We start from the raw sequence: 27,478 nt of genomic DNA, 5'->3' as shown, positions 1-27,478 counted from the left end.
ATGACAGCTAAGAGTGCCATGATGGGGATCGTCAAGAGCTATTGCATGTGCCATGTTCAGCTTTAGCCGTTTTACCTGCGCCAACTGTCTGCCAATTTAACAAGCAGTTAACAATTAACAAATAGTATGTCAATCAGCTCGTTACTTCCACTTACATGCAGCAGAGGATCGGTAGTATGGGATGATTGATCAAGAGTACGTTCCCATACCTATACATCCCTTCTGTACAAGGGAGATGCTCTGCTGAGAAGCGAGCGTTTATATGCTAGCATAGATCCAATCGACTGATGAACAAGTATTTGCTCATCTGTAGGCTGATGGGGGATATATTCCCAAGGGCCAATGATCAGGCAAACAACTGCTCCCGCCTGTTGATCTATGCAAATAGGAATATGGAACAATGCCTCTACAGCGCCCCCTATTAATGGGCGGCATTCCTGCAAGTCAATCTCTAACCTTCTATCAGGCCTTGTAACAATGACTGGGAATATGAGCCAGAGTCTTCTCCAGTAGGAACCATGTACGGACAGACTGTTTTGGGGGTTTTGACCCTCATCGGTGTGCAGTAGGTCCAGCTCACATCAAGAGGCCTTAAAGGGGTTGTCCCGCGCCGAAACGGCTTTTTTTTTTTTTTCAATAGGCCCCCCGTTCGGCGCGAGACAAACACAAGGGATGGGTTAAAAAAAAAAAAAAAGTTTAGTACTTACCCGAATCCCCGCTCTGCGGCGACTTCTTACTTACCTTACCAAGATGGCCGCCGGGATCTTCACCCACGATGCACCGCGGGTCTTCTCCCATGGTGCACCGTGGGCTCTGTGCGGTCCATTGCCGATTCCAGCCTCCTGATTGGCTGGAATCGGCACACGGGGCGGAGCTACGCAATGCCACGTAGAAGGGGGCGGAGCCAGAACGCAGCTCGTGCCGAGACCCAAGAGAAGGGAGAAGACCCTTCTGCGCAAGCGCGTCTAATCGGGAGATTAGACGCTGAAATTAGACGGCACCATGGAGACGAGGACGCTAGCAACGGAGCAGGTAAGTGAATAACTTCTGTATGGCTCATAATTAATGCACAATGTACATTACAAAGTGCATTAATATGGCCATACAGAAGTGTATACCCCCACTTGCTTTCTCGGGACAACCCCTTTAAGACCTCTTTCACATGTACTGAAATTTGCAGCAGAATCCACACCAAACTCAGCTGGCAAATGTCAGCTACCCTCCGCAGATAAACTCTCTCCCCGCTGACAGAGAAAGGGAGGGAGAGGGAGTTTAGCAGTGGGGAGCGCTAGAACAATGAAGGGCCTCCCCGTGAGGATTCTTTTCATTGTTGTGGCGGTTGAGGGATTTCAGGGCTGCCGCGTCTGTTCACTGCAAGAAGCTGCAGCCGGCCATGTAAACTCATGGAGAATAGCCGTGACTTGATTGCGGTTATTCTTCATTCACCCCAAGTCCACTGGGACTCCCACCAATCACTTGGGGTCCCACATCCTCCAATTCCTCCTCACTGGCACACAAAGAACTCTAGGCTTACGTTTGCAGAAGACGGTGTGATCATAGCTAGGTAGAAGAACTTTGTGCCCAGTACATACCTGGCTATGATCACTCTCCTGCATGCTCCTCAGAGTAACAGTCCGTCAGCCAGCTTATGTCATAGCGCCGTGTGGCGCCACATACTTTAATAGACAATGTGCAGTTGAGTAAGAGACGTATTAAATACACTTAGGAACATCGGCATCTCTAGTTCGTGAAGCATTAATGTCTGTTAAAAGTCTATGTTCTTCTGAAAAACTTTCCACCTTCTTCTGCTTCTAGTGGCTTTACAGAGATTTCACAGCGTACGATGGTGGGGAGGGTTGGAGGAGCACAGAGAGGAGGCCGAGGCACAGTCCAGGGAACAGAGGGTTAATCCTCCAGCTCATGTCAGGTATTTGAAGACCAGGAACATGACCACGCAGGTCAGCAGCATCCCTCCAATCATGACGACCTTGTCCTGGAAGGCTCGCTTCTCGATCAGCCGCATAACCGTGTTGGAGAGGCCGAGCATGTTAGCAACGTCCAGGATCTTCTTCTGGGTGCCCTGCGGAAGGAAAAGGAGAAATGGGGGGAGGAAAGTAAGGGAAAGCAAACAGGGGTGAAGAAATGGCATTAGCAGACCCCAAAAAGCAGTCCTTACTATGTGCACATGCTCAGTAGTTCGCCCTATACATCCAGTACAGGGGCTCACAGTGGGGGAATGGGGGTGCAAGTATATAAAGGACTTTCGCTTATGCAGCTCATCAGAAAAGACAGATCCCCTTTAATAGCTAAAATAATGGCTGCCTCTACGGGGCCCTTTAAGAGAGGACTGTATATCACTTATTGAGTTCAATTTAAAAAACAGAATGCCATTAGCCCCCTCTAGTGGTGACTGCAGGTAGCCATATTTTTTTTGTTTAAAAGGATACTCCCACTGATGCACAGGTTAGGTGCTAAAACTCTTGATTGGTGGGCATCTCACTGCTGGGACCACTTATGAGAACAGACGTTCTCTGTTCCCTTCTCTGCACCCTTTACAGTAAGGGCTTCCTCACACTGGTGCATTTGGGCGCAGAAAATATTCAGCGCTAAGCACAGAGAATAGAACCTATTGATTTCAATAGGTTTCCTCTGATTAACGTGTTTTGCGCGCACGGTAAAAAGTAGGACCTGTTCTATTTTTCTGCAAAAAGTCCCATTGAAGTCTATGGGAGGTGCGAAAAAACAAAGCGAAGGGTGCGACACTACATAAAACGTAGGGGGGAGGGCGTTGGGACACAAAAGATGCAGGGGTGGGCTTTTTTTGCGCAAAGGCTCACGTGAAGTCGCCCTGAGGAGGAGCTTGAACATATGTGCTCTATACAACTGTATGGGGCTGGTGAAGATGGCCAAGTACAAGTGCTTGGCAATCACCAGCAATCCCAATAAAATGAATGGCGCGGCAGTGTGCACGCTGGGACCGCTCCTCCGTCCTACTGCTGCATTTGCACGGAGCATTTTGAATTAGTCTGGAAGCACTTTTGAATCATAGCAGAACCAGTAAAAAAAAGAAAAAAAAAGAAAAAAAACAAACCCGCATGCGTTTCTGATGCACTTTCGTTACTGTGGGTAACAAACACCTCACAACAAATCCAAAATGCCCCGTGTGAACACAGCCTTTCAGAAACACTTCTTATCCATGGAAGCCAAATCCCAGTGCAGCTTCAGTTTAAAGGGATTGTCCATGAGAGAGTGCCAATCTCACCCATGGGCTGGGCCTGGTGTTAAAGGGGCTGTCAGAGTTAGGGCTCATGTCCACGGGCAAAATATGATTTAGGATCCGCAGCGGATCTCCCGCGTGCGGATCCGCATCCCATAGGGATGCATTGACCACCCGCGGGTAGATAAATACCCGCGGATCGTCAATAAAAGGGATTTAAAAAAAAATGGAGCATGGAAAAATCCGGACCATGCTCCATTTTCGTGCGGGTCTCCCGCGGGGACGGCTCCCGCGGGCTTCTATTGAAGCCTATGGAAGCCGTCCGGATCCGCGGGAGACCTAAAATAGGAATTTAAAGTATTTACCATCCGGCGCGGGCGGGGAAGGTCAGCTGTTCCTCACGGCCGCATCTTCCTTGCTTCGGCTCGGCGGATGTGCCCGGCGCATGCGCGCGGCACGTCGGCGACGTGCCGGCGACGTGCCGCCGGCGTCAGGAATTCCTCCGCCGGCCGAAAATGAAGATCCGGCCGTGAGGAACAGCTGATCTTCTCCGCCCGCGCCGGATGGTAAATACTTTTAAATTCTTATTTTCGGCGCTCATGTCCGCGGGGCAGGAGGGACCCGCTGCAGATTCTACATGTAGAATCTGCAGCGGATCTGATTTTCCCCGTGGACATGAGGCCTTAAGGAAACTTCCTGTCACTGGGTCCCCCATGCGTTTAAATAACAAGTCAGTTACTCATCAGTTACTCCCCTGTCTCCAATCATCCTCCGGTCTTCACTGTCTTTTTACAGGCTGCTGTGACGCCCCATAAACCTACTGTAGCAGCCAATGACAGCACTCAGCCATGATTGCCAAGCACTGTCATTGGCTGCTGCAAAGTAACGTCACAGGGAGACCTGAGCTGGGAGAGCTAAGTAACTGATGATTTGTTCTTTTAAAGGGAATGGGGGACCCGGTGACAGGAGTTTCCTTAACTAGGACAACCCCTTTAATGGTAATGTTGTGGAGCCCAACACAGGCCTGAGATAGAGAGGTGCCATTTCTGGGAAAAGCAGACCACTTATCTTGGACAACCCTAGAGGCAACGAAGCCAGTTTTTTGGCCATTTTAAATAGAGAGCTCAAAATATCCTGCAATTGCAGAAGCAGCCCAGCGCCCGGGTCACTGGTTATGGCATGAAGAATTATATAGACTGCTCGAAAAATTAAGGGAACATTTAACTCCTTCCAATCCCCTGTCTGACGTCTAAAGACATTCTGATTGAAGGCTGTACGGCTCCAATGTCGGAAGACGTCCGGCAGGGTATTCTTACTGTAGATTACTGGCCGCTCTGTTGTCGGGGGCCTCTTCAGCATGTTCCCCCTAGGAAACCCCGAATCCAAAATTGGATTGCAAAAGGTTAAAACTGCACATCGGACCTCGATGAATGACAGATTGAAGTTGAAAATCTGGATATAAATTATCTAATCCACTGAGAACAAAAATGACAAACGGTGAACGGAAACAAGATCACCACCTAAATGAGAGTCAGAGTGCAAACCCGTGGAGTCTGTGTAGGACAGTCTGGTCAGAAACACGCAGACTAGTAGTCGTTGTGCAGGGCTCTGGCAGCGCTGCTCCGGTTTCCCCAGTCCTGATGTTGGGTTGACGCCTATCACGGCCCTCTCCTCGTATAATGCCAGTATCTGCTCCACGCTCTGGAGACACACCAAACCTTCTTGTGCCGGCACATATGGATGTGCTGTCCTGGAGGAGGATTGATTGGGCTGCAGGTAGCACCTTGTACCAAAAGTGACAAGGACACCAGCAAAATCTAGAACTTGAGAAGAATTGGGAAGGACAAGGACAAAGTGGAATTGTCTCCCACTTTTGGGGTGTCCCGCTGTCACTTTCATTTGCACCAAAGCAGGTGAAATGGATTCCCAATCACTTCTGCTTCCTACCCGGATAGATTGATATCCCGGAGTGACCTGGGGTTATACAGAGATGCTCAAGTGTTCCTGAAAGACTTTGAGCAATCTATGTTGTGTAGTCGCTCTACCCTTATAGTCATGTACTTGTAGAAACCTGTTGGATAGTCATGGATACAACAGACTACAACTAACAGTATGTGGACTATGGGAGGTTCAAGACAACAGCGTAAAACACAATTGTTAATGTCCTGCACAGCAATGAAGATCTAGAGAACCACCAGCAAATCCATCAGCTGCAAGTCAATCCCAGGATGAGTGCCGGAAACGGAGTGAATGAAGCAATAGGGGGGAAGACCCCACTTTAATGTGGCAGCACTTCTGGAAGATGTGACTTCTTGTAGGAGCAGAAACAGACTTTCAGGAACTTTGGTAAGAGGGTTCGCCAGGAGTAGATAAAAGGTATGTTGCCCCCAAAAACAGCACCACTCTTCTCTATGGAAGTGTCTAATTCTGGACAATCCCTCAAAGTGGCTGGTTCTTGAAACTAATGGAATAGTCCGGTTACCGGACAACATTGCCCCCTACAGCTCTAATTGTGTTAATATAAAAAGTGAAGTACCTACCCCTCCTCTGCCGTTAAGATCCAGCGCCGTATGCCCACTGTGGTCCCGTCGTTTGTTACAAATAGTGATGTCATCAGAAATCACCTGACTGCTGCAGCCAATCAAAGGCTGCAGTGTCACCGCTTTGAACCCCTGGCATTATGGCGCCTAGGATGTGGGCGTTGATGCCAGGAGAATAGGCGGTGATGCTGCAGCTCTGAGGCAACTTCCAATGACCTCATCAGCAACAAACATTGGGACCACGGCGGAGTTACAGCGTTGGATCGCAGCAGCAGAGAAAGGGCAAGTACTCACCATCTTGTTATTTTAACACAGTTGGAGCTTTAGGGACAATGTTGTCAACCGGACAACCCTTGTAAGTTATACCCCATCCATAGGATAGAGGAAAACTACCTGATCATTAGGAGTCTTACAACTGGGACCCGCCAATCAGGAAAATGGGGTCTGGAGTGTTTCTGAATGAATGGAGTGATGGCCGCACATGCGCAACACTCCTCCATTCATTTCAATGAGACCAACACAGAAAGTAGAAATCAAGAGCTCTGCTATCTTCAGCAGTCCCACCAAAATGAGTGAAGCAGCAGCAAGCATATGCGACGGATCACTCTATTCGGGGATGCTCCAGACCCCAACCTTCAGGTTTCCCAGCGGTTGGATCCCCAATGATCACATAATTATCTCCTGTTCTATAGATCGCAAATAACTTAAAGGGTAACTAAACTTTTTAAAGCTTTTGACTCATCACAATGACATGTCAGAGGTTTTCAAATCGGTGGAGGTCCAGCTGCTGAGAACCCCATCGAGTGCCAAAACAAATGGGCTGAAGGGCTCATCTAATTGCTGTGCTTATTTGGCCGTTTCCATCACTGCTTGGAGAGGTGTATAGGCTCCATTGAAAGTCTATGGAGCCCATACACAGTTCCCAATGAATGGGCACAGCGTCCAGCTGAGTACTTCTGCCTGTTGGTCTTAGTGATCGGTGAGAATCTCAGCACTCTGACCCTCATCGATCAAACCTTTTGACATGTCACTGGGACATGGCAAAAGTCTTAAAAAAGTTTAGACATACTTTAATGGGGCAACCCCTTAAACCTCACTGCCACCAGTTTATCACACGTTTCCTGCTGCTTCTAGTGTTTTATGTGAGCAATGTAGAGAGGACGGTCCGCAGTTAACAGCGCACTGCCATTTCTCTTCTCCTTTCCCCAAACTTAATCTTGTCCCTTCTGATTCCCCACCTTTAAGGTCTTCCTTTGGTCCCTCAGCCCTTCCAGTATACTGGTCCCACTCCCCAGAAGATCGTCCATCCCTTGGTGGGCATTACGGACGGATGAATTAAATTGGAGGGTCTCATCAATGTGTATTGAGGTCTCTGAATCCTGTGTGAGAAATGGGGAAGGGGGTGACCCCAGTGATTATGTCATATTTAAAGAAATCAAATAGTGTTAAATGATATGATCATTAGACAATCCATCACCCAGACTCATGTAGTAAGTTATTGACTCAACTGCATATTAGAATATCTTGCATGAAAAGCCGAAAACAGATGAAAAACACTGTGAATCCTATCCCCGTTAGCGCATACAGCTTCCAATTGGCCGGGAGTGCATAGATGAGCGATGCTCTGCCTCCAGATTATCTAGTGGGACTTCAATCTGCAGAACTTGATCTTTCCTAGACCTCTTCATGTTAAAAGGGCTTTTTCGCACCAAAAGAAGTCATCACAGGATGGGGAATAACTAGAGGATTGGTGGTTGTCCAACCACTTTGACCCTACCAATCATGAAAATGGGGGTTTCTAAAGGAGCCTAAATGAATGGAGCGATGGTCATGCATGCATACTACCACTCCATTGATTTCAGTGGAACTGCAGGGAATAGCTCAGCACTTGACTCTGCGATCTCCAGTAGTGCCATGGAAATGAATGGAGCAACAGTGCACATATACAACCACCGCTTCCTTTATTCGAGGGGAGATAGGGGACCTCCGTTCTCATGATTGATGGAGGTCTCAGCAATCAGAAAGTTATATCATACCCTGTGAAAAGAGGATAATTACTCTAGTTAAACTCTAAAAGGGGTTATCCCACCTAAACTTTTTATAAAGCTTAGCCATATGAACATGCCAGAAGTTTCAGAGGTCAAGGTGCAGAAACAGTGGCACAGTGGCATCACTACTCTGTGCCATGTATGGGCTCCATAGAAAGTTTATACAGTCCATACACTCGTCACAACAGCCAAACGGGCACAGTGCTCAGCTGGGTCCTTCTGCCTGTTCGTTTTAGCAATCAGGGAAGTTCTCAGCATGCAGACCCCCACCAATCAAAACTTCTGATATGTCACTATGACGTGCCAAAACTTTGTAAAAAGTTTAGTTATACTTAAAGGAATTGTATAGAATTAGAAAAATATGGCTGCTTGTCCACATGTTCTGCTCCTATAAACTTAATGGTGAGGACTTGCAATACCACACCCAGCCTGTGGACATGTGTGGCACCATTTTTGGAAGGAAGCTTTTCTAATCCTTTCCAACCCCTTTAAAAATGGCTCTTAGAAGGAACTACAGTGAATACATAGTTTGTGCGCTCTCTTCTCGGACTAGTAAGTAAACATAGTAACCCCTAATAGCAACATAATTATATATATGAATACAATGTAATTAAATGTAGGTGGAGATCAAACTTACATTGGTGGTGTAAGACCGTGTCATCAGCTCCTCTCGCTCTCTTTCCTGTTGCTCTCGGGCATAGCGCCGATGCTGAAAGTTTCGTAATGCCGTTTGTAAATGCTGCACGTCATATTTCAGCTGATCCACTCTCCTATTGAGACAAGCGAGCATTAGTCCAGCGGGTTCCATATAAGCTATTATCCCATGTTATATAGAGAGGATACAACACTTTCTTAAAGGGGTTGTGCCACGAAGGAAAAAAAAACAAAAACTTTTAACCCCGACTATGGGTTATATATCTGGTACTGCAGATCAGCCCCATGTGACTACTGCAGCAGGTGATTGGATACAGAAGTCATGCGGTTGGATGGCCGACATCAGCTATAGGGAAGAACAGAGGAGGGAGGACCAGAAGGAGTCGAAAAAGGATCTGCCAGCCAGGAAGCCAGCAGATCAGCTCCTTTAAGGTGGCCATTTTTGCAAGAGCGACAACCAGAAGGGACGCCACCTTGATAGTCACCTTTGCACTATTCTCTCAGTAACGGATAGTCATTGCTCATTGCATCAGCACGGTCAATGAATCATTTTTTAAGTAGCTGTAACAAATCTTGCTGCATATTTTTGTAGCTGGGGAGCGAGCCTCCCGGAAGGGTAATGGTTTATGCTTTATGTAGCATGGGTGACTTATACTGTCCCTCCGGGTATAAGGTCTCACTGCACATACTTGACAAAGACCCGTGTGGGGTCGATACGTGGCTTGTACATCCCCTCCTATCATGGACGATTAAAGGAACTTCTTTTATATATTGATGCTGCCCATCTGTGATCTATTCACTACACATACTGACCCGATATAAATATGTTCATGAAAGATCAGCGATCAGTTATCAAGAATTACAGCGGGATACAGCTGATATGGTTTCAGCTGTATCCTGCTCCCTGCAGAATGCGTTCTTCATCCCCCGCTTGGAGCGCTCGGCTGGGGAACAGCTGGCCCCCGCTTGTCCTCCGTATTCCCCGCTGGAAGCACTCGGCTGTATAACAGCCGGGTGCTCTGAGCAGGGGAACAGCTGGATGCAGAAGACAAGCGGCCCCGCTTGTCTTCTGCATACCCGGTTCGTTTGAGCGATCACCTTGCACTGTATGTATGTATGTATGTATGTATGTATGTATGTATATATATTAAAAAAAAAAAAGAGTAACTGTCTGTTTACTGTGAATGGAGGCGGGTGGCCATAAGAAAACGCTAGCAAAGAAGCAATAATTGCTGGGATGTAGATACTGAAAATGGTGGAGCAACCCCGTGGTGGCATTTCTTGGTCGCCTAAAGACTAATATCCGTGAACGATTAGTAGCAAACATGCATGTGTGGAGGCGCTGCTGACCAGCCTAGACCGCAGATAACAGATCATGCAATATATTGGAAATAGAAAAAAAATCTGGTGGTGGACGCAATTCTGCAAGAAGAAGTAACAGTAAAAGTTGGTATTATTTATCAGGGCTCCTTCACACTGGTGAGGGCGATATCAGTCCGTATCGCCCTCACCATCCACGTAAAACCTGTTAATGGGAGACGTTTTCACGTGAAAACAGCCTTGCAACTCTGCAGGGCTGAAGGAATCCCCCCCAGGGCTGTCACAGCAGAGGATGGCGGTGCCATGCAGGAAAACATCGCTAATGTTAATGAACCCATTCAGAAGACTGGGTTTCATTACTACGAGATTTATGCATCTCGCAAAGCACAAATCTTGCGGGAATTTCTCACCAGTGTGAAGGCAGCCTTAAAGTTAAAAGCCAGAAGAAAAACGCGTTGCGAGGCATAGCCTCTTCTTCAGTTATGCAGGGGTAAAACATATTCGGCTATGGATAAGATACTTGTGTCTAATGGCCAATATGGTGGGACACGGCCGATACAGTGAGGTAGGAGGTGAGGGAGAACTGAGAGTAGCTGTTACAGCAAGTGTTTGCTACTCTGAATCCACCCCCCACCCACCCCCAACACCCCCCACAATAAAGAGTACCATTTAAACTTTTACTGCTACGTCTTGGAGAACCAGAAGTTCAGTTCCAATAATTGCTGGGATGACAGTTGGGCACCCAAGCACCCAACAATCGTCCCATGTGAAAGGAACCCAAGTCTATTAAGCCCCGGTCTTCGCCAAGTTCTGGGCTGTCCTGGCACCCAACAACCACTGGCAGCCCCTGATCATCTTCCGAGCAGTGATGGCGTGACAAAAGGGGAATTGTCCCTGCCTGTCGACCAGCTGAGGTGCCATGGTCAGCCTATCTAAATGGTTAATCAGATCTAGCTCTGATCATGGTCACTGCCAGTGGGCGTCAGCTTTTTTTACACAGCTGTGACCCAGTGGATATGGAGTGGCTCCCAGGCCCGCTACACCCCCATGCGTCACAGAGCGTATATTTATGCCCTTTTGCACAAAAGGGTTAAGTCCAGGGTTCAGTCCGGCACAGGGAGGGTTAACAGAGGTATATACCTGCTCAATATGGAAACTAGAATCAGAACACCATACACAGGAAACCTGCTCTGTGCCCTTTTTCTGACCTGCTTCAATTAAAAGCTTCCCAAGAACGCCCTGGGGAGGGGGGGTGGAATCCGAGGAGGGGGGTCTGCATGCCAGCCTCACAAGTATTCTGCTTCTCACTCCTTACCACCCCCCCCCTTCGCTTCTCTTCTTAGTAAATTATTATTCTGCAGCTACTGCACCTTTTTGAAGTTGAGGTTATAACGGGAGATAGCATCGGGGAAGTTTTCTGATTTGAAACCATAAAAATAATAATAATTAGGATTATTGGAGCAATGACGTGTAAAGAAGTGCTTCCAGGTTCCGTTTCACGGTCGGAAATTTATAAAAAGCTTTTTAACCCCTTTGTGTTTTTTTTTTTATACAGCAGTGAATTGTAAAGTCCTTAAACTACAGATAAGTTTCACTTTGGTTACAGAGCAGACTTCGTGACAATACATTGCAATGTGCAACGTTAAAGGGGTTGGCCAAGTAGTGCCTTATCCACCATCTATCTGATCGGTGGAGGTCCGACTGCTGCGACCCCAACTGAGCAGGAGACTCCAAATGAATCTAGCGGTGATCAAGCGTGCACACTAGAGATGAGCGAGCATACTCGCTAAGGACAATTACTCGATCGAGCATTGTCCTTAGCGAGTATCTCCCCGCTCGGAAAAGGTTCGGCTGCCGGCGCGGGTGAGAGGTGAGTTGCGGCCATGAGCAGGGGGGAGTGGGAAAAGGGAGAGAGATCTCCCCTCTGTTCCTCCCCGCTCTCCCCCGCCGCTCCCCGCCCACAGCCGAATCTTTGCTCCCAAGCGGGCAGATACTCGCTAAGGGCAATGCCCGATTGAGTAATTGCCCTTAGCGAGTATGCTCGCTCATCTCTAGTGCACACTACCACTACATTCGTTTCGACTTGACTGCTGGATATAGCAGAGTACAAGCGTTCAGCAATTTCTGGCGGTCCAACGGAAATGAATTGAGCAGTAATGCGTACGGGTGACCAACGCTCAATTCATTTGCACACCTTCGGGACCCCCGTTCTCCTGATCAGACGGGGTCCCAGCAGCCAAATCCCCATTATTCAGATAGTTATTAACTATCCTGTAGATGAGGGAAAACTTCTTTTGGAGAGGAAAAAAAAAGGATAACGCACAAACGTAAAAAACGCATAGATGGAACGAATCCGGATGCCAAGCGCATTGAAATAGGAAACGCATTCGCCTGTGCGATCAAACCCTTACACTAGGACTCCATGGTGACTTTTGGCTATGTGACCCAAGATCTTGATATAGCATAGCTGAGATTGTATATATTGAGGAGTGTTGTCGTGCGAACATCCAGCAGGGTTGGATTTCAGACGCGTGTCACGTCACAGTGAGTTAGGGGCTGCAACATGACCCCAATACCATCATTAGTTGCTACATTCTGATCTTATGTAGCGGGACCGCAAGTCGATGTGTAAGTGTTCGGATTAGCTGCGCATTCGTTGACGGTTTTCACTGTGGAAATTCCACAACCTTTATGGCCTAAGTGATGGCATCCTAAGGCTAACTGCACACAGGGGCGAGCAGGATATCGGGCCGAAAAACGCGGCCCGATAACATGCGTTTTACCTGCAGATGTGAGGCGATTTTCAGCCCACAAACCCCTTGCATCGCTTCTGTGAAATTTCGATCCACTCGCAGGAGTTGATCAGAAGCATCTTCCATTGATTTCAATGGGAAGCCTCTAGAGATGAGCGAGTATACTCGCTAAGGCACATTACTCGAGCGAGTAGTGCCTTAGCCGGGTATCTCCCCGCTCGTCTCTAAAGATTCGGGGGCCGGCGGGGAGATCTCTCTCTCCCTCTCTCCCCCCCCGCTCCCCGCCACAACTCACCTGTCACCCGCGCCGGTCCCCGAATCTTTAGAGACGAGCAGGGAGATACTCAGCTAAGGCACTACTTGCTCGAGTAATGTGCCTTAGCGAGTATATATTCGCTCGAGTTTGGAGAGTCCCGCAACGCACACAACTCATGCAAGATTAGTGCTCCTGTGAAACCGGCCTAAATCTATCACCCCCAGCGTTCTGTCTAGGTTTAGCTCCCATAACAACCCCTCTTCCCAATTCTTATACTGGCTTGATAAAGGGCTAGTCCAACCCGAAACATTGCTGTATTGTATCCACACGGGAGCAACAATAAAGTTCCTACACAATTACTGCATCAGAATCAAATGTGTGATGTTGTTCTACCTCGTATTTAATAGCTTAGTGCCAAAAGTCAGAGCCATTGCTGCCGTCTGACGAAAGTGCTGCAAATATACTACTGCACCAAAAGTAATTGGATGGCTGAGCAAAAATTAAAAGTAGTATTAATTTCCATATGTTAGTACTTAGTGGGGCTCCTTTGGCCCTAATGACATCGGATACTCTCCGTGGCATGCTTTCTACTAAAGTCTGATACACTTCAGCCGGTATTTCCCTCCATTCATCCTGCAAATGTCCCTGTATTGGAAAACATTGCCAGAAATGTAGCAAAAGTACACCCTTATGGCAAACGTTCAGTCCAGTGAATACGGCGACTTTAAAAAGTATTTCATTTATAAAACCCTAAGCGATGTCCTTGTATGTGAAGGGTGAAAGTACAAATATTTCATGCCGGATGGCTCGTTAATGACCGATACAGTTACCCAATAGATTACACAGCGGAAGCCTTCATTACTCACAGTTTGGCATTCTGCCGCTTGCTGGGAGGTTCCTTGCTAGACAAGATCTCCAGACGCTCCAGGTTACTAAAGATCTGGTCTATTCTGGCTTGGATCTCGTTTTCTACGACTGGCAAAGAAAAGGTCAACAAAAAAAAAAAACAGATGGTCAGTTAGAGGGCGCTGTCCGAAGCTGGGTAGTGTCCTGCCATAAGTCTAATGGTCTCAGTACAAATATAATCCTCCACATGGGGGAAGGGCATTTATTAGCTGCGTCGCCTCATTTTTCAAGTAAAAGAAAGTTGCAAATTTTGATGCATGTCATTTTTGCACAAAAAAAGTGATTTTTCTTACCACTCACCAATTTTTAAAAAGTGGTTAGAAAAGTGGCTGGAGTCCCAGGAGGGGGTGTGGCCAACAGCTTCCCAGAGGCTTAAGGCAGGAAAATGGAGAACATTTTTGCACAACTTTACCCTCACTGGTAGATGTTGATTTTTTTTTAGAACAGACCAAAACAAGTAAAACTTTTAATAATCCTGATGCAATACTTCCAACGCAATTTTATTTAAGACTGGCATGTGAAAAAAGAAAAGCAGTCTCCATAATTATATTTTGTATTACGTAGGAAGGTATTAACCCTTTCCAATCCACTCTCTGACGTCTTTCTACATTCTGATTGATGTTTGTACAGCTCCAAGGTCAGAAGACGTCCGACAGGGTATTCTTACCGTCTATTGCCAGCCACTCCGCTGTCGGAGCCTGTCTGGCGCACACTGGCTTTAGCCAGCAGATGGCACTGTTGTATAACAGCAAAAAGAGAAAGCCTTTTAGGAGACCTTGAATCCAAAAGGATTGGAAAGGGTTAAAGAGGTTTTCCCACTCAAGACATTTATCCACTAGTCACAGCATAGGGCATAAATGTCTGATCGCAGGGTGCTCCGATCGTTGGGACCTCCATTGATGCTGAGATCTGCACATCCCGATTGAGCCATATGAATGAATGAATGGAGAGGCAATGTCTATGCATGACCACCGCTCCAGGGATGGTGGAAGATTGCCGAGCGCATCACTCTCCCTGCACATCAGCGCTTCATTTAAATGGGGCATTTGGTGTGCGCAGATCTCAGCATCACTGAGGGGGTCCCAGAGATCAGACATTTAGCCACTATCCACAGGATAGGGGGATAAGTGCCTTTAGTGGGATAACCCTCTAAAGTGGTTATCCCAAATCTACAATAATCTGAAATCCAACGAATAGAGGATAAGTTTAGGATCAGTGGGGTTCTCACTGCTGATACCCCATCGGTCTTGAGAACAGGGGGTCCTAAATCCTCCCCCAGGTCCTCACTGTGAGCTAGGAGATTGAAGGAATGGTAGTCGCACTTGCAACGTACTACTCCATTCACTTTCAATGGGACTGCTGGCTATTTCAGTCAGCCCTTTAAAATGAATGGACCAGCGTCTGCGCACGCACAGCTAGCACTCCATTCAGTTTGACGTCACTGCAGGTGGAAGAAACATCCCTGCGGCGATGTAAAGAAAGGAGCATGGGACCCCCGTTGTCAAGATTGGTGAAGAACCCCACCAATCATAAAGTTAATGTCTATCTTTCGGATAGAGGATAACCCCTTTAAAGGAGGTTGTCCAGTTGGGATATTTCAGACTATAGATGGTCCATTCACAGGATAAGTCAGCAATAGTAGATCAGTTGGGTTCATCAACAGGGACCTCTGCCGATCAGCTATTCTCTTGGCCAGTGCACTTTTGCAGTGAGACAATATCTGCAGGAAGTAGACAGCTCCATTCTCACTGCAGTGGCCAGGCTTGGTATTACAGGCCATTCACCTCAATGAAAACTTTGCTTGCAATACCAAGCCTAGCCACTGCAGTGAGAATGGAGCGGTCTGCTTCTTGCACAAATTAACTCAGTGCTAAGGTGCACAGCTGATCACCAGGTGATAGACCTCCCAAACTATTTATCCAATCTACTATGGAGCTATAATACTTACGATGTACAGACTGTTTGTCTGATGACTCCAGCCGTCCCATCTGACTCTGAACTTCATGGACATGTCTAAAAGAAATAAAGTACAATAATCATCAGCATAAAAGCCCATTTACACCAGCAGATAATGGCTCAAACCAGTTTGCAAAAAAAATTATTGGTATTCAAGTAGCTACTCAGCTAAATACCAATTATGTATGTAAATGAAGCCTTCCCTGAATGCAGTTATTAGCTCAAGGCTATTATCTGCGCTCAGATCCTTTGTTCTCCACCGGGGAAACAATGCTATCAGCACTCCCCGATGTAGCCGCTAAAATCAGCTGGTCAAAATCCGCACCTATGGATTTTTTTTAATGTGGAAATCCCGCGAAATTTGCCGCAGCGGACGATCTGCAGAGTTTTTACCCCGCGTAAACATACCATTAGGGCGGCTTCATATGTTCCTATGCACAGTCGTGCACACCTATGTATTTTTGCAATGGCCGAGGCTTTTTTGCGTATGTATCAACCTATATTTCTGTGCTTTTCATGCACGCAGGTCGTGTTCAGATGAACGCACTCCGATTTAAATGGCCAATGTAGCCTAATGAGTTCCAGAGGTGTCTTTTCCCCCGCAGATTTGCGCAATGTATTGCACACCTACTTGGGTATTGCGCACACATTTGAGCTGATCGGACACCCACAGTCAGTGCGGCTTCACATTGGGGTACAGAGCGGAAGCTGCTGATCTGACCCGTGCGGTAGCCAGCACTTTTAACTGCAGCCATCATTGATCTTAACGAGAGCTGCGCCTGCAATTACAAGCACCGGCCACTATGCAGGAGCCGGAGCAGTAGTTTACACTCCGTACCCTTGTGTTATGGTGCTAACAGAGATCGTCCAATCAGCTGCAGCCAAGAGAGTGATCCCCAGCCGATCAACTACTGATGATCTAGCTTAAAGATAAGTCATAAATAGTATTTTCTGGAAAACCCCTTTACCCCCACCGTGCCCGTGTCTATGGCACCAGCAGGCGTTGGTTTTTTGGACTACAAATTACAGAGCTAAAAAGTGTATTGTAATCCGCTTCTCGTGGCAATCTGGATGATCGCTCGGCCGTTAGGGAACAGAGACAATAGCGCAGCAGTCTTAAAAAAACGGAAATTAAACGGAATTTTTTTTTTTTTTTTACATTATAGACAATGGGTGACAGAAAAGACAGAACACTCCGCGTGGTTCCGTTTTGGATGCCCATTTAATAGATCTCTGTTTAAGGGTACGTTCACACGGCGCGGAAACACTGCGACATTTTCACAAAAGTGCGGATTTTGACGGAAGATCCGGAAGATCAGCGCCGAACGCGCGGCAAAACCGACTGCAGATTTCAAATCAAAGAACGGCGCGGATTTTGACTCGCTTTTGGATGCAGGATTTTCTACTGCAGAAATCCCCTAAACACGCTGCGCAAAAAGTTAGAAAGACGAGAGCGCAAGAACAGATCCGTTAGAAACAAATGTAAAACTGATACAAGTATTTTTTTTTATTTTTTTTTAAATAGTTCCAACTTCTGGATTCGTAAAAAAGGAGAAAAAAACTGAAGTTCCTGTTTGATTCCGTTTTTCTTGTCAGTTCATAAAAAAACCCCAAAAAAAACACAGATCAGCCTCAAACATTGATATGAGCGCACCGTCATACGGAGTACATTCACACCGTGGCTCCATCTTGGCAGGTGAAAAACCAAGAATACCGATACCGCCAGACGTGCGCCATACCAGCGCCAAATAGACCCCATTGACTATAATGGATTCTATCCAACTTCCGGCATTCCGAGCGGCATTTTCCCAGATGAAATAGCGCAATTTGCGGCACACCATTTTGTCCGGTGTTCTATGCCGGGTGAGCGCCAGAGATCCGAACGGAACCTCCAGCGCAAATGTAAACCTACGCCAAACGGAGTTACCTTGTATGTACGGATGATAGAGAGAAGGATACATGAGCCAAACAATAACAACAATGATATAAATCAGCATATTAGTAATACTGGTAGGATAACAACACGTGGTGATGGAGCTCCAGACTCACTTGTTGCTTTGGTGGTACAGAGCCTCCATGGCTCCAGCTCCTAGAGGTGGCCAATCTCGGCTCGGTAATCGATTACTTAGGGATCGGTAATCAGCAATCTACGCTGCTTTGCCTAGTTCCACTGTTCCCACACGTCATCACTTCCGGGTTCCATCAGGCCCCCTGAGCCTGGAGGCTGTCTACTTCACTGCCCGCTGCTAACATTAAAGCGATGCAGCAAAAAACACACGCCCTTTGTAGGTGAGCGGGGTTACGGCTATTATAATACTAGGTAATTGAATAGTGACTATTGGGAATGACGAAAGGAGATGTGACTGGGGTAGTATTGATACAGGCAGTGGGAAAGTAAAGGCTCGGGGGCTTTAGGGCTGTTGCTACGGCAACCAAGCGGTCGCTTTTATGTAGCTGCAGGCTATTGTTACTGATAAGCCTGCGGGTTAATAGGTGTATATATATATATATATATATATATATATATATATATATATATATATATGTGTGTGTATAATAAAATAAATTAAATAAACATCTAATATATATAAATATATAAATTACGTAAATATATATATTTGAGAATGTCCAGTCGCCCTGCAGTTTACAAGCTCGTTCGAGCGGCGTATTTCGGTCCGTGAAAATGAAGCGTATTTATGGACCAAAATACGCTGATTCCCTGTGCATTTCTGCCTTTGTTTTAGTTTCTGGGAATAGAACTCATTGTTTTTAATGGGTTCATTCGCAGCCGCATATTTTTCACGCAATTTTGGGTCACATTAAAAAAAAGCCGCAGCATGTCCTGTTTTGGTGCTTATGACGCACCAAATAGCCTATTGAAATTTTAAGTCGCAGTAAGGGCTCATTCACACACAGGTGAATACGCAGCATATTAAGCACATATTTTATAGAGCGAACGTGAACAGATAACGCGGCAAATAGAACCCATGGATTTTAATGGGTTAATTCTCACTTTATTTCTTTGCACCTGTTGTTTTCACGGGCGCAGAAAAATAGGACCTGCGCTATCTTTCAGCATTTTGCGCACCAAAGACCACCATAGAGGTGTATGAAAAGTGCGCTAACACGCACATCTGCCCGCATGAGTATGTATGAAACGCAGTGTATACTTGTGATCACTGGCACCTCGTTAGGCAAATTAGGCTTTTAAATCAGGGCGGGGTGATTCCCCTGCAGTGCCAACGTAAATACGCTTCATTAAAAAAAAATGCGCAGGAGCGAGTGTATCACGTTACACGCTCGTCTGTTGAAGCCTTTGCGTACATAATACACTGTGAATTGTTTTTAATGGGTTCATTCGCAGCTGCGGATATTTTCGGTTGCGTGAAAAAAATGCAGCATGTCCTATTGTGGTGCGTATTACGTAGCGAAATACGCTGCGCTTTTATGCGTGTAGAAGAAATGCGCAAGGAATCAGTGTATTCAAAGACTGAAATCCGCAGTACGCCCATGTGAATGAGTCCTTAGGCTTGTGTTGCTATGGTAACACGTGAAAACTTTGCACTGAGTGTTCTTCTCATGTTGCAAGTTGATAATAATTTAAGGGCTTGTTCACATCGGTGCTTCTACCGTTCTGCCGCGTCTTAGGCCGCCCGCACACGGCCGGGTCAGATTCCGCATGCAGGATCCCGCAGCAGAATCCGACCCTGTGCCCGGGCGGTGTTCCCTATGTATCCGTCCACAGTCTTTTAATCTGTGTTTCGGATGTGCCGGCCGTCGTGCCTGTGTATATGCGTAGTATAGATTATGCCGCGTTGTCGCTAGGTGATGACGTGGATCCCGCAACTTTTCCGCAATGATCATTGCGGAAGTGCCGCGGGTCAGACGGCTTCCATTGACTTCAGTGGAAACCATCCATGCGGATTTTGCACAGAATTGCAGCACGCTGCGATTTCTCCTGCACAAGTGGAAGATCGCAATCGTTTCCCACTCATGTAGAGGAAATCGCGTTTTTCCCATAGTATACTATAGTGGTATTTGCTGTGGAATCCGGAGGCAGTAGCTGCTGGCACTGGGGGGTGACACGTATCCCGCAATGCTTCCTCAGTTCTCTCGGCAGAAGTGCCGCGGGACAGACGGCTTCCATTGCCTTCAATAGAACCCGGCCGTGCGTAATCCGCTGAAAATCGCAGCATGCTGCGATTTATTCTCAGCGAACGGAAAAACACAATCGATTTCCGCTTGTAAAAATGAAATGGCGTTTTGCCATTGACTACTTAATTGGCTGGAGTCTGGAGGCAGACGCCCGCCGTGGACTTAGCAATGTAAATACGCCCGTGTGCAGGAGGCCTTAGTGATACAAATTTTCTCATTGAGTAGCGGCACATTGGATGAAATTTCCCTAAATCCACATTATGTAAAATAAATCCGCCCTGCTGTGCTGATTTCAAACATGTAGGATGTCCGTTTATTCCACGACAGTTTTTTTGACTCCCATGTGGACGTACCGTGAACGTATTTCTTCAGTCCTTATCTTCCAAACGATCTACAATTGGATGTGGAAAGACGCTAGTGTGTTGTAGAAGCACATGGAAGATACTGTGGCCAAGGTAATCATATAACTTCTAGTGTGGCTGATTCTGACAATGGCATTTAAAGCGGTTGACCAGTTGTAAACTATTTATGGCCTATCCTTAGGACAGTCCATCAATAGTAGATCTGCGGGAGCCTGCTGCCTGGAATCTCATCTGATCAGCTGTTCAGCAGGCTGGTGTGCTCACCCATTGTGCAGATTTCGGCAGGAAGCAGACTACTCCATTCTCACTGTGGTGGCCAGGCTTGGTATTACAGGCAAAGTTACCATTCACTTCAGTGGGAACTTTGCCTGTGATACCAAGCCTGGCCACTGCAGTGGTCAGAATTTGGCACAAGCAGCATGAATCGATGACCCCTTCCTGTCAACTGGTCAGAACATGTCAGCACCTCCATCTAATTTGTGGTAACTCCAAGACTCTTCCTGTTTGACTGGTCCAATATTCCTATAAAAGCATTTCAACATCTGCTGGATATCTATGCCACGATGGATGAATTCCTGCAGTTCTGAAGGCCAAAGGAGGTCCGATGCACTACTAGATGGGGGGCTCTAATTCACTGTGGAATGTTAGAAATGTGTTGGGAGCCTGATGAAGAGACTCCTTTTCACTGAGCATTCGCTAAGTTGTTTCTCACACCTTGGTCTATACAGATGATGAAACTCCTGCTTGGATTGGTCCCAGGCCTTGCAAGACCCCTGCTTTTTTCCATGGAGAATTTGACGTTGTACACAGAGTTGTGCCATCTCCAACTGACACTTTATTGAGGTTAGTTGGCCTTTAAGAGTTGTCACTTTAAGACGGATCTCATGAACAAGGGGAACGTGAATATAAAAATATTCAAAAACATCTCATTTTTGTGGCTGTTTACGTTCTATGCCGTCACTGTTTGATAAGTGTCATTCTTCGTCTCCTAGATTGGCTTCCAACTCTACACATGGATGAGACCTTATCATCTTACCCTCCCAGAAAAGAGCGTGTTAGAACCTCTATCCCTTCACTCTTGACAGATCAGCGTCTATTGCTCCCCTTCCCAAAAAAGATCAGAACTTGTCACTCTCCTCGCTTTCCCAACTACAGACCTCCACCCCAAGGGCAGAGGCTGCAGATTTTTGGGCAGGTGTGTCACAGGGGATGAGAATTGTAACATGTCATGGACTGAGCCCGCGGGTACAAATTTGGACACCGATGCTGAGGGGAGGAGGGATGGGGTCGGGGGCGTTCATGTAGTCACAACAGCCTTGGGGCGGACGCAGTAGGACTTAATGTTTTTAAAGTGACTGTGTATTGTAAATAGGATAAAAGAGTTACCGATCGCCGAGCATGCACTTGCCTCAGGGTCATTCTTATTTTTAGAGCCCCCCCACATATAAAAAAAAAGCAAAATACACTTTTTTTTGCCTATTTTTAATGTCTGAAAACTTCCTTCTTGGAATTTCTGGGTCAAATTAGTTATTAAAATCCTGTTTTAACTTACTTGAATAGAAGAATGAGAGACTCTAATAGATGTGCCTGACTCTACGTACGTGCAGGTATTAACCCAATGTCATTTAGCGTTAATGAGGATTGGCATCACATTGCTTTGTCACATTGGGCTTGTATTGTGAGTGAACACAACTAGTAGAACCCTGTTTCAGATCAAATTTGGCTAAAAGTTCAGTTCGGCACAAACATGAACCAGGCTTTTATCAAAGTTCTACCCAAAATAGGGTTCTACTTTATTTGGTGCGCTCACTACTACTGTAGTCCTAAAGACTGGTGTATAACACTGCCATAAATTCCCTTTATAATACTCGCGACTATAAACCCTTTAAATGCCCTGTACGATGTTCGTGGGTCCTGCACGGCCTCCCCCGCGGTGAGTTCGGGGAAGCTGTGCAGGTGTCATGGCAGCCGGGAGCCTTCTGAAAGGCCCCAGGGCTGCCTTAGCAGACTGCCTATCAAGCCATCCCCGTTGAGTGGCTTGATAGACTGCCTGTCAAATCGCAGTATGATGTAATGCTATAGCATTACGTTACACTGCAGGAGCGATTAAAGCATCGCATGTTATAATCCCCCAGGGGGACTCCCCTTTTGCCATATCTATAATAAAAAAATCGAAATCATAAAAAAATACATATTTGGTATCACTGCGTCCGTAAAAGTCAGTTCTATCAAAGTAGTGCATTATTTTTCCCGCACGGTGAACGTCGTCCGAAAAAAAAAATAAAGAACGCCAAAAATGCACTTTTTCAGTCACCCTGTCTCCCAGAAAAAAACGCTATAAAAAATGATCAAAAAGTCGTATGTATTCCAAATTAGTACTAACAAAAACTTCAGGACATCCCGCAAAAAATGAGCCCTCACTCAACTACATTGACAGAAAAATAAAAAAGTTATTGCGCACAGAAGATGGCGTACTGACCCATAGAATAAAGTTATCTTGTCGTTTTTGTTGCAGTTTGTGCGTCGTAAAAACAAGACGCACTGAAAGATGGCGGAATGTCGGGTTTTTTTCATTTTACTCCAATTTTTTAAAAGTTTTTCAGTACATTATATGGTACAATAAATAGCACCATTGAAAAATACAATTCATCCCACAAAAAACAAGCCCTCATACAGCGACGGCGATGGATAAATAAAGGAGTTATGATTTTTTTTTAAAGGGGGGAAGAAAAAACGAAAATGGAAAAAAAGGGGCTGCGTCACTAAGGGATTAAACAAGGAAAAGAAGTCCATGGAGAATCCGCTGCACTTCTGCACCAAATCCATGTCAAAATCAAGATTTTTACTGCTGCAGAAAATCTGTAGTGAATCTGCAACATGTGAAAATATCCTTAAGGCCTTATTCACACGACCATATTTATGCTGGTATGTAGCCGGGTTTAAAATTTGCCCAAAAATCGCGACTATCCAAAGCATAAGATTCCAATGTATTCATTCAGATGAACGATTTTTGGGTGAGTAAAAAAATCACATTGGGAGAAATAACACATACGTGACCGTTTTCAATCGCCGATTTTATACGCCGCGTCAAAAGATAGGTCTTGCGAGATACGCACGAAGCTCCCATAGACTTTAATGGAAGCGGAAATAAAGGTAGGGAGTTACTCTGTGTACAACACTGGAAAAGAACACAGCTGGCCTGATTTAAGAAGCCATCATGTTGTGGAGACGGGATTTATGAATTGACCAATCAATGCTGTGGCTCAGCCAATTCATAAATTGCATCTCCACAAAGCAATGGCTGTGATTGGCTAAGCAGCAGTTAAAGAACCAATCACAGCCATCACATTGGTTCATTGAGCGCTGCAATCCTTGTCTGAGCAGTGCTCAATAACCAATTAGAGCCATTGTTTTCTGGAGGCGGGATCTATGAATCCCGTAACCAGGAAGTGATCTTCTGTGGGTGGCGGAAGACTTCAAGAAGCGTGTCGGAGCTTCGGAGAGCAGCGAGAGGGACGTGGACTGAGTCTGCTAGGTAAGTATAATAAGACATCCCCTAAAAATAAGACCTAGCACCTCTTTTGTGGCAAAAATTAGTATAAGACGGGGTCTTTTTTTCAGGGAAGCAAGGTAGTACGCAAGCTTGGGCATCTTTTGACACAGCACCTGCACAGGATTTCATCAGAGGACAGAAAATTAATATGCCTGTCCATCAAAGCCCGGGGTATGCCTGGCGCGGCGATGCGGAGCAAATCTCATTCTTTTTGCCAAATTGTAATGCAGCATGGGAAAACTTCAAAAGAGGATTGTAAAGGAATCGGGGCACATATACAACAGTATATAGTGACTAGCTGATATACTCGACTTCGCCCGAGTTAATTTGGTACTGGTGTTTATCTGGTGTTCACACGGAAGATCTTATGAAGTCGTGCTAACTTTAGAGATACGGAGGAAAAAAATATGTTCACCATTTTGCATGGTTCTTTGCATTACCCAGGAAACACCACGTGGAGGTAACCATGCAACGTTTCCTTTATATAAAATGACATCAGGAAGTGAGAGAATAAGATTCCGTACGTAAAATTTGGATGCTAATTCTTTTGCGCTTAGAATTGAATAATCGAGTTGGGACCCATTAGCTTTTCCTATTTATGACATAATTTATGCTCATGCCAAATTTCTATGACATCGGGAAGTGAGAGAATTAGGTTACGTACGTAAAATTGGACGCTAGTTCTTTTGCGCATAGAATTGAATATTCGAGTTCGGACCTCTTTACTTTTCCTATTTTGGAGATAATCTATGCTTATGCCAAATTTCATATTTCTCCGACATCGGGAAGTTGGAGAATTAGTGGCGAGTCAGTCAGTCAGTCAGTGAGGGCTTTCGTCTTTTATATATAGAGATGTGACAATCTCATTATCAACACTATTACATGCAAAGCTTAGATTGCATGGGAAAAACCTGATGACAGGTTCCCTTTAAGAGGTTTGTATGTTTAGACAACCCATGTTTAAATGAATCTAGTCTATCACACTGATATTCGCATCAGATCCACTAATATTCCACATCTAGTGCAACCAAATGGTGTTTTCACATGTATCAGAAAACGTCTGCACACTATGGAAAAATGTTCATGCGCAGAAAAGCTGCGGCTTGGCCCCTTGGATGGGGATAATCGTCTTGTGTCAGAAATCCAAGTGTCGCCCTCAAATTTCATCTGCGGATCCTCTTATAATTACAGTACATGTCAGATTTGCCATAGAGAAATCCTCCATGACCGGTGAACATGCCTTAAAGACTATGGACACTTTTGGGGGGAAATTTTTAAAAAAGAGAAAATGTCAAAAGTTTTGATCAGTGGGCATCCTGCTGTTGAGACACTCTGATTACTAAAATGAAGAGGCTGCAGCGAGCGTTGCGTTCTTCGGCTGTCGATGTTCCTTTTTTGCTCCTCTCGGTAGCGGGAATATGGGTGCATAGATCTCTATATAAGTCTATGCATCCGCCTTCAGCTGGTAAGCGGACCCGACAGACAGCAAAGACAGTCAAAGGGGCACAGCATTTTGGTGAGTGCTATACGTAGCTCCTTCATTTCAATGATCAGCAATGGTCTTAGATCCCCACTAATCAAAACTTTTTTGACGTGTCAGTACTTTTTAAAAAGCGTTGTTACTCTTTAAATACACATATTTTGGGGCGACATTCATTTTTGCAATTGGGCTTATTTAAAATTTTTGCACACTTTGTTGTTTGCAATTTGTACATATCCCTGTATACAGAAAGTGCAGTCTAAGGCCGCCAGCACACAAGTGTTTTTTTCATCTGTATGTCAGACATGAAATAAACCTCAGACACCATACAGACCCATAATAATGATGCAGTACACACTACTGAGTTTTTTTCACGTAGGCATCGACTCATTGCATGCACCATTCTTAACTGCAATCACAGAAAACTGCCATTACTTACTGAGTAAGGAGTGCATGTAGATGCATCCTCCTCTCACCATGCAGGTAGTTGACTACCAAATGAGGGAGCTAATTACACCAGAGCGGGACACCGATGAGACAGCCACTCACACTGCCTCCTGATAATGAGGGGGGTGGATGCTTGGCGTACACTCCCACACATAGTGGATACAAGGTGCCAGACCATTCTGATATACTGTATGTAGTGCACCATGCAGACCAGCAACCTATTAATGACGCCATGATAATTCGGCGGGTTGCCCTGCACTTCCATCAGCAAACCGCATTGGTACTGCCACCCTGGGCTCCCCCTGGAGTCTTAAAGCTACGCTGCATGTGAATGATAGATAATAAATGCAAGGCATTGGTTGGATGTTGGCCAAGATACATGAGCCCACTAACCACTTCACGGTTCCTTGCGTTGTAGTGGGTCCCTACACTAATATAAATGCATCACAGAAGGGGAAATATAGAAAAAAAATTAAAAACAATCACAGGAAAACGGACATTACTTATTGAGTGAGGAGTGCATATCGATGCATCCTCTCACCATGCAGGTAGCTGACTACCAAATTACCTGTTTTACGGATGAGACTCGCCCATTCAAGTCAATGGGGAGACAACAAAAACCTGTCCTATTATAAGTCCGACATATATTTACAAGAGGCTCCGCAGCAGAAATGCAGTCCTAAGCTCTTACTCACAACCTGAAGGTTGTGGGTTCAATCCCCGCGGGGTTCAAGTAGCCTTCCATCCTTCTGAGGTCGGTAAAATGAGTATCCATCTTTTACCTAGGGGATAAAAGATAACTGGGAAAGGCAATGGCAAACCATTCTTTAAAAGCAGTCTGCCAAGAAAACGTCACCCTAGGTGTCAGTCAAGGCTCGGTGCTTGTGCCTGGGGACTTTACCTTTACCTTACTGTAAACTATGGACGGTTAGGATGTCTATATAGTAAAATTGGCAAAGGGTGAGGATGCAACTCGGTAAAGCAATGAATGCTCTCAGCTGCTCCTGGGGCCCCTGATATTTGCTTTTTTCATACACCAAATATTTCTGTCATTCTTGACTATATTAGTCACGGCATTAGTAGACAATATATGTTTTTTGTGTCTTCTCCCTGATTTCCCGTAATAGAATTCTATCACTTTTCCTTTTTATACTGAGTTTGTTTCGTTACTTTCTGCAGTATTTGCCTACATAGAAGTCCGTTTGCTTTTTGTTGCTACATCCCTTTTAATCTGGTACTAAGAAGCCCCTCTTCACATATCCCTTCCAGTGATCAGCCCTCTGATTTGTACTTATACGCGTAATTAGCAACAATATACTTATCCCTTTACTTCCAGGTCAGCGGATTAAACCTAGTCGTGATCAGTGTGCCAAACTGGCCGGCACATGTGATGAGAAGGTGGTTAGTATGTGTGTGGGGGCAATTACTGGTCCATTTTCCCAGGATAGAGGGAGACTGGAGGTTGTAACCCCTCTTAATCGGGTCAAATGTACTTACGTATCAATTTAGTGCGAAGGTATTTGATCAGTAACGATTTTATGCCTCGCACGGAACATCATGACCTTCGACAGCGGGATGACATCAGCATCCTCGTCTTGTGTAGCCGACATCAAAGATGTGAAAGACGTTTCAGAATCTTGAAGTGTAAAATAAGTTTCTTATTCTTATTGTGCAGAGATGATTTGCTCAGAAGCGATTACCACTAAACTCAGGCGAGCAGGGCACAATCGGCGCACTTCCAATGAAGCCTATGGCTGTCATTCAATTAAAGGAGTTTTACAGTCTTTTTTTTATACTTTGCAACTTTTTGAGTTACTTTGTGCTTCAGTTC

The 27,478-nt window shown here is 45.6% G+C and overlaps 2 protein-coding genes across 3 annotated transcripts in view; one reads left to right on the top strand and one right to left on the bottom strand.

Annotated features, from left to right (window-relative positions):
* Nucleotides 1-1,646: 1,646 nt before the first annotated feature.
* On the bottom strand, nucleotides 1,647-17,856 carry GOSR2 (golgi SNAP receptor complex member 2). 2 transcript variants are annotated; one of them, XM_066588015.1, is made up of 6 exons: nucleotides 17,700-17,856; nucleotides 15,643-15,707; nucleotides 13,655-13,763; nucleotides 8,443-8,575; nucleotides 6,996-7,136; nucleotides 1,647-2,080 (listed from the first exon to the last, which is right to left on the bottom strand). In XM_066588015.1, the coding sequence occupies exons 1-6, from the start codon at nucleotides 17,726-17,728 to the stop codon at nucleotides 1,919-1,921; spliced, it is 639 nt and encodes a 212-aa protein (XP_066444112.1). In that variant the 5' UTR covers nucleotides 17,729-17,856; the 3' UTR covers nucleotides 1,647-1,918. The 2 variants fall into 2 exon arrangements, with proteins under 2 accessions (XP_066444112.1, XP_066444113.1); XM_066588016.1 differs by lacking the exon at nucleotides 6,996-7,136.
* A 2,269-nt stretch (nucleotides 17,857-20,125) lies between these two features.
* The window catches only part of LOC136587544 (proto-oncogene Wnt-3), a 138,655-nt gene continuing 131,302 nt past the window's right edge, over nucleotides 20,126-27,478 (top strand). The window contains exons 1-2 of the mRNA XM_066586187.1: nucleotides 20,126-20,260; nucleotides 20,896-21,010. The gene's annotated coding sequence lies outside the window, so the exon portion shown is untranslated. The remainder of the gene's footprint in view (nucleotides 20,261-20,895; nucleotides 21,011-27,478) is intronic.

The sequence above is a fragment of the Eleutherodactylus coqui genome, chromosome 13, assembly GCF_035609145.1.
Source record: "Eleutherodactylus coqui strain aEleCoq1 chromosome 13, aEleCoq1.hap1, whole genome shotgun sequence".
In the NCBI taxonomy this organism is placed as follows: domain Eukaryota; kingdom Metazoa; phylum Chordata; class Amphibia; order Anura; family Eleutherodactylidae; genus Eleutherodactylus; species Eleutherodactylus coqui.
The sequence above is the reverse complement of the archived record's forward strand: the minus strand, read 5'-3'. Positions and strand labels throughout refer to the sequence as shown.

Excerpts from the sequence above, each read along its gene's own strand:
- GOSR2 (XM_066588015.1), bottom strand. The coding sequence starts at position 17,728 with ATGGAGGCTCTGTACCACCAAAGCAACAA. Across the intron at positions 7,137-8,442 it reads CACGGTCTTACACCACCAAT|GATTCAGAGACCTCAATACA; the intron begins GTAAGTTTGATC and ends TTTCTCACACAG. Across the intron at positions 2,081-6,995 it reads ACCAAAGGAAGACCTTAAAG|GGCACCCAGAAGAAGATCCT; the intron begins GTGGGGAATCAG and ends TTCCTTCCGCAG.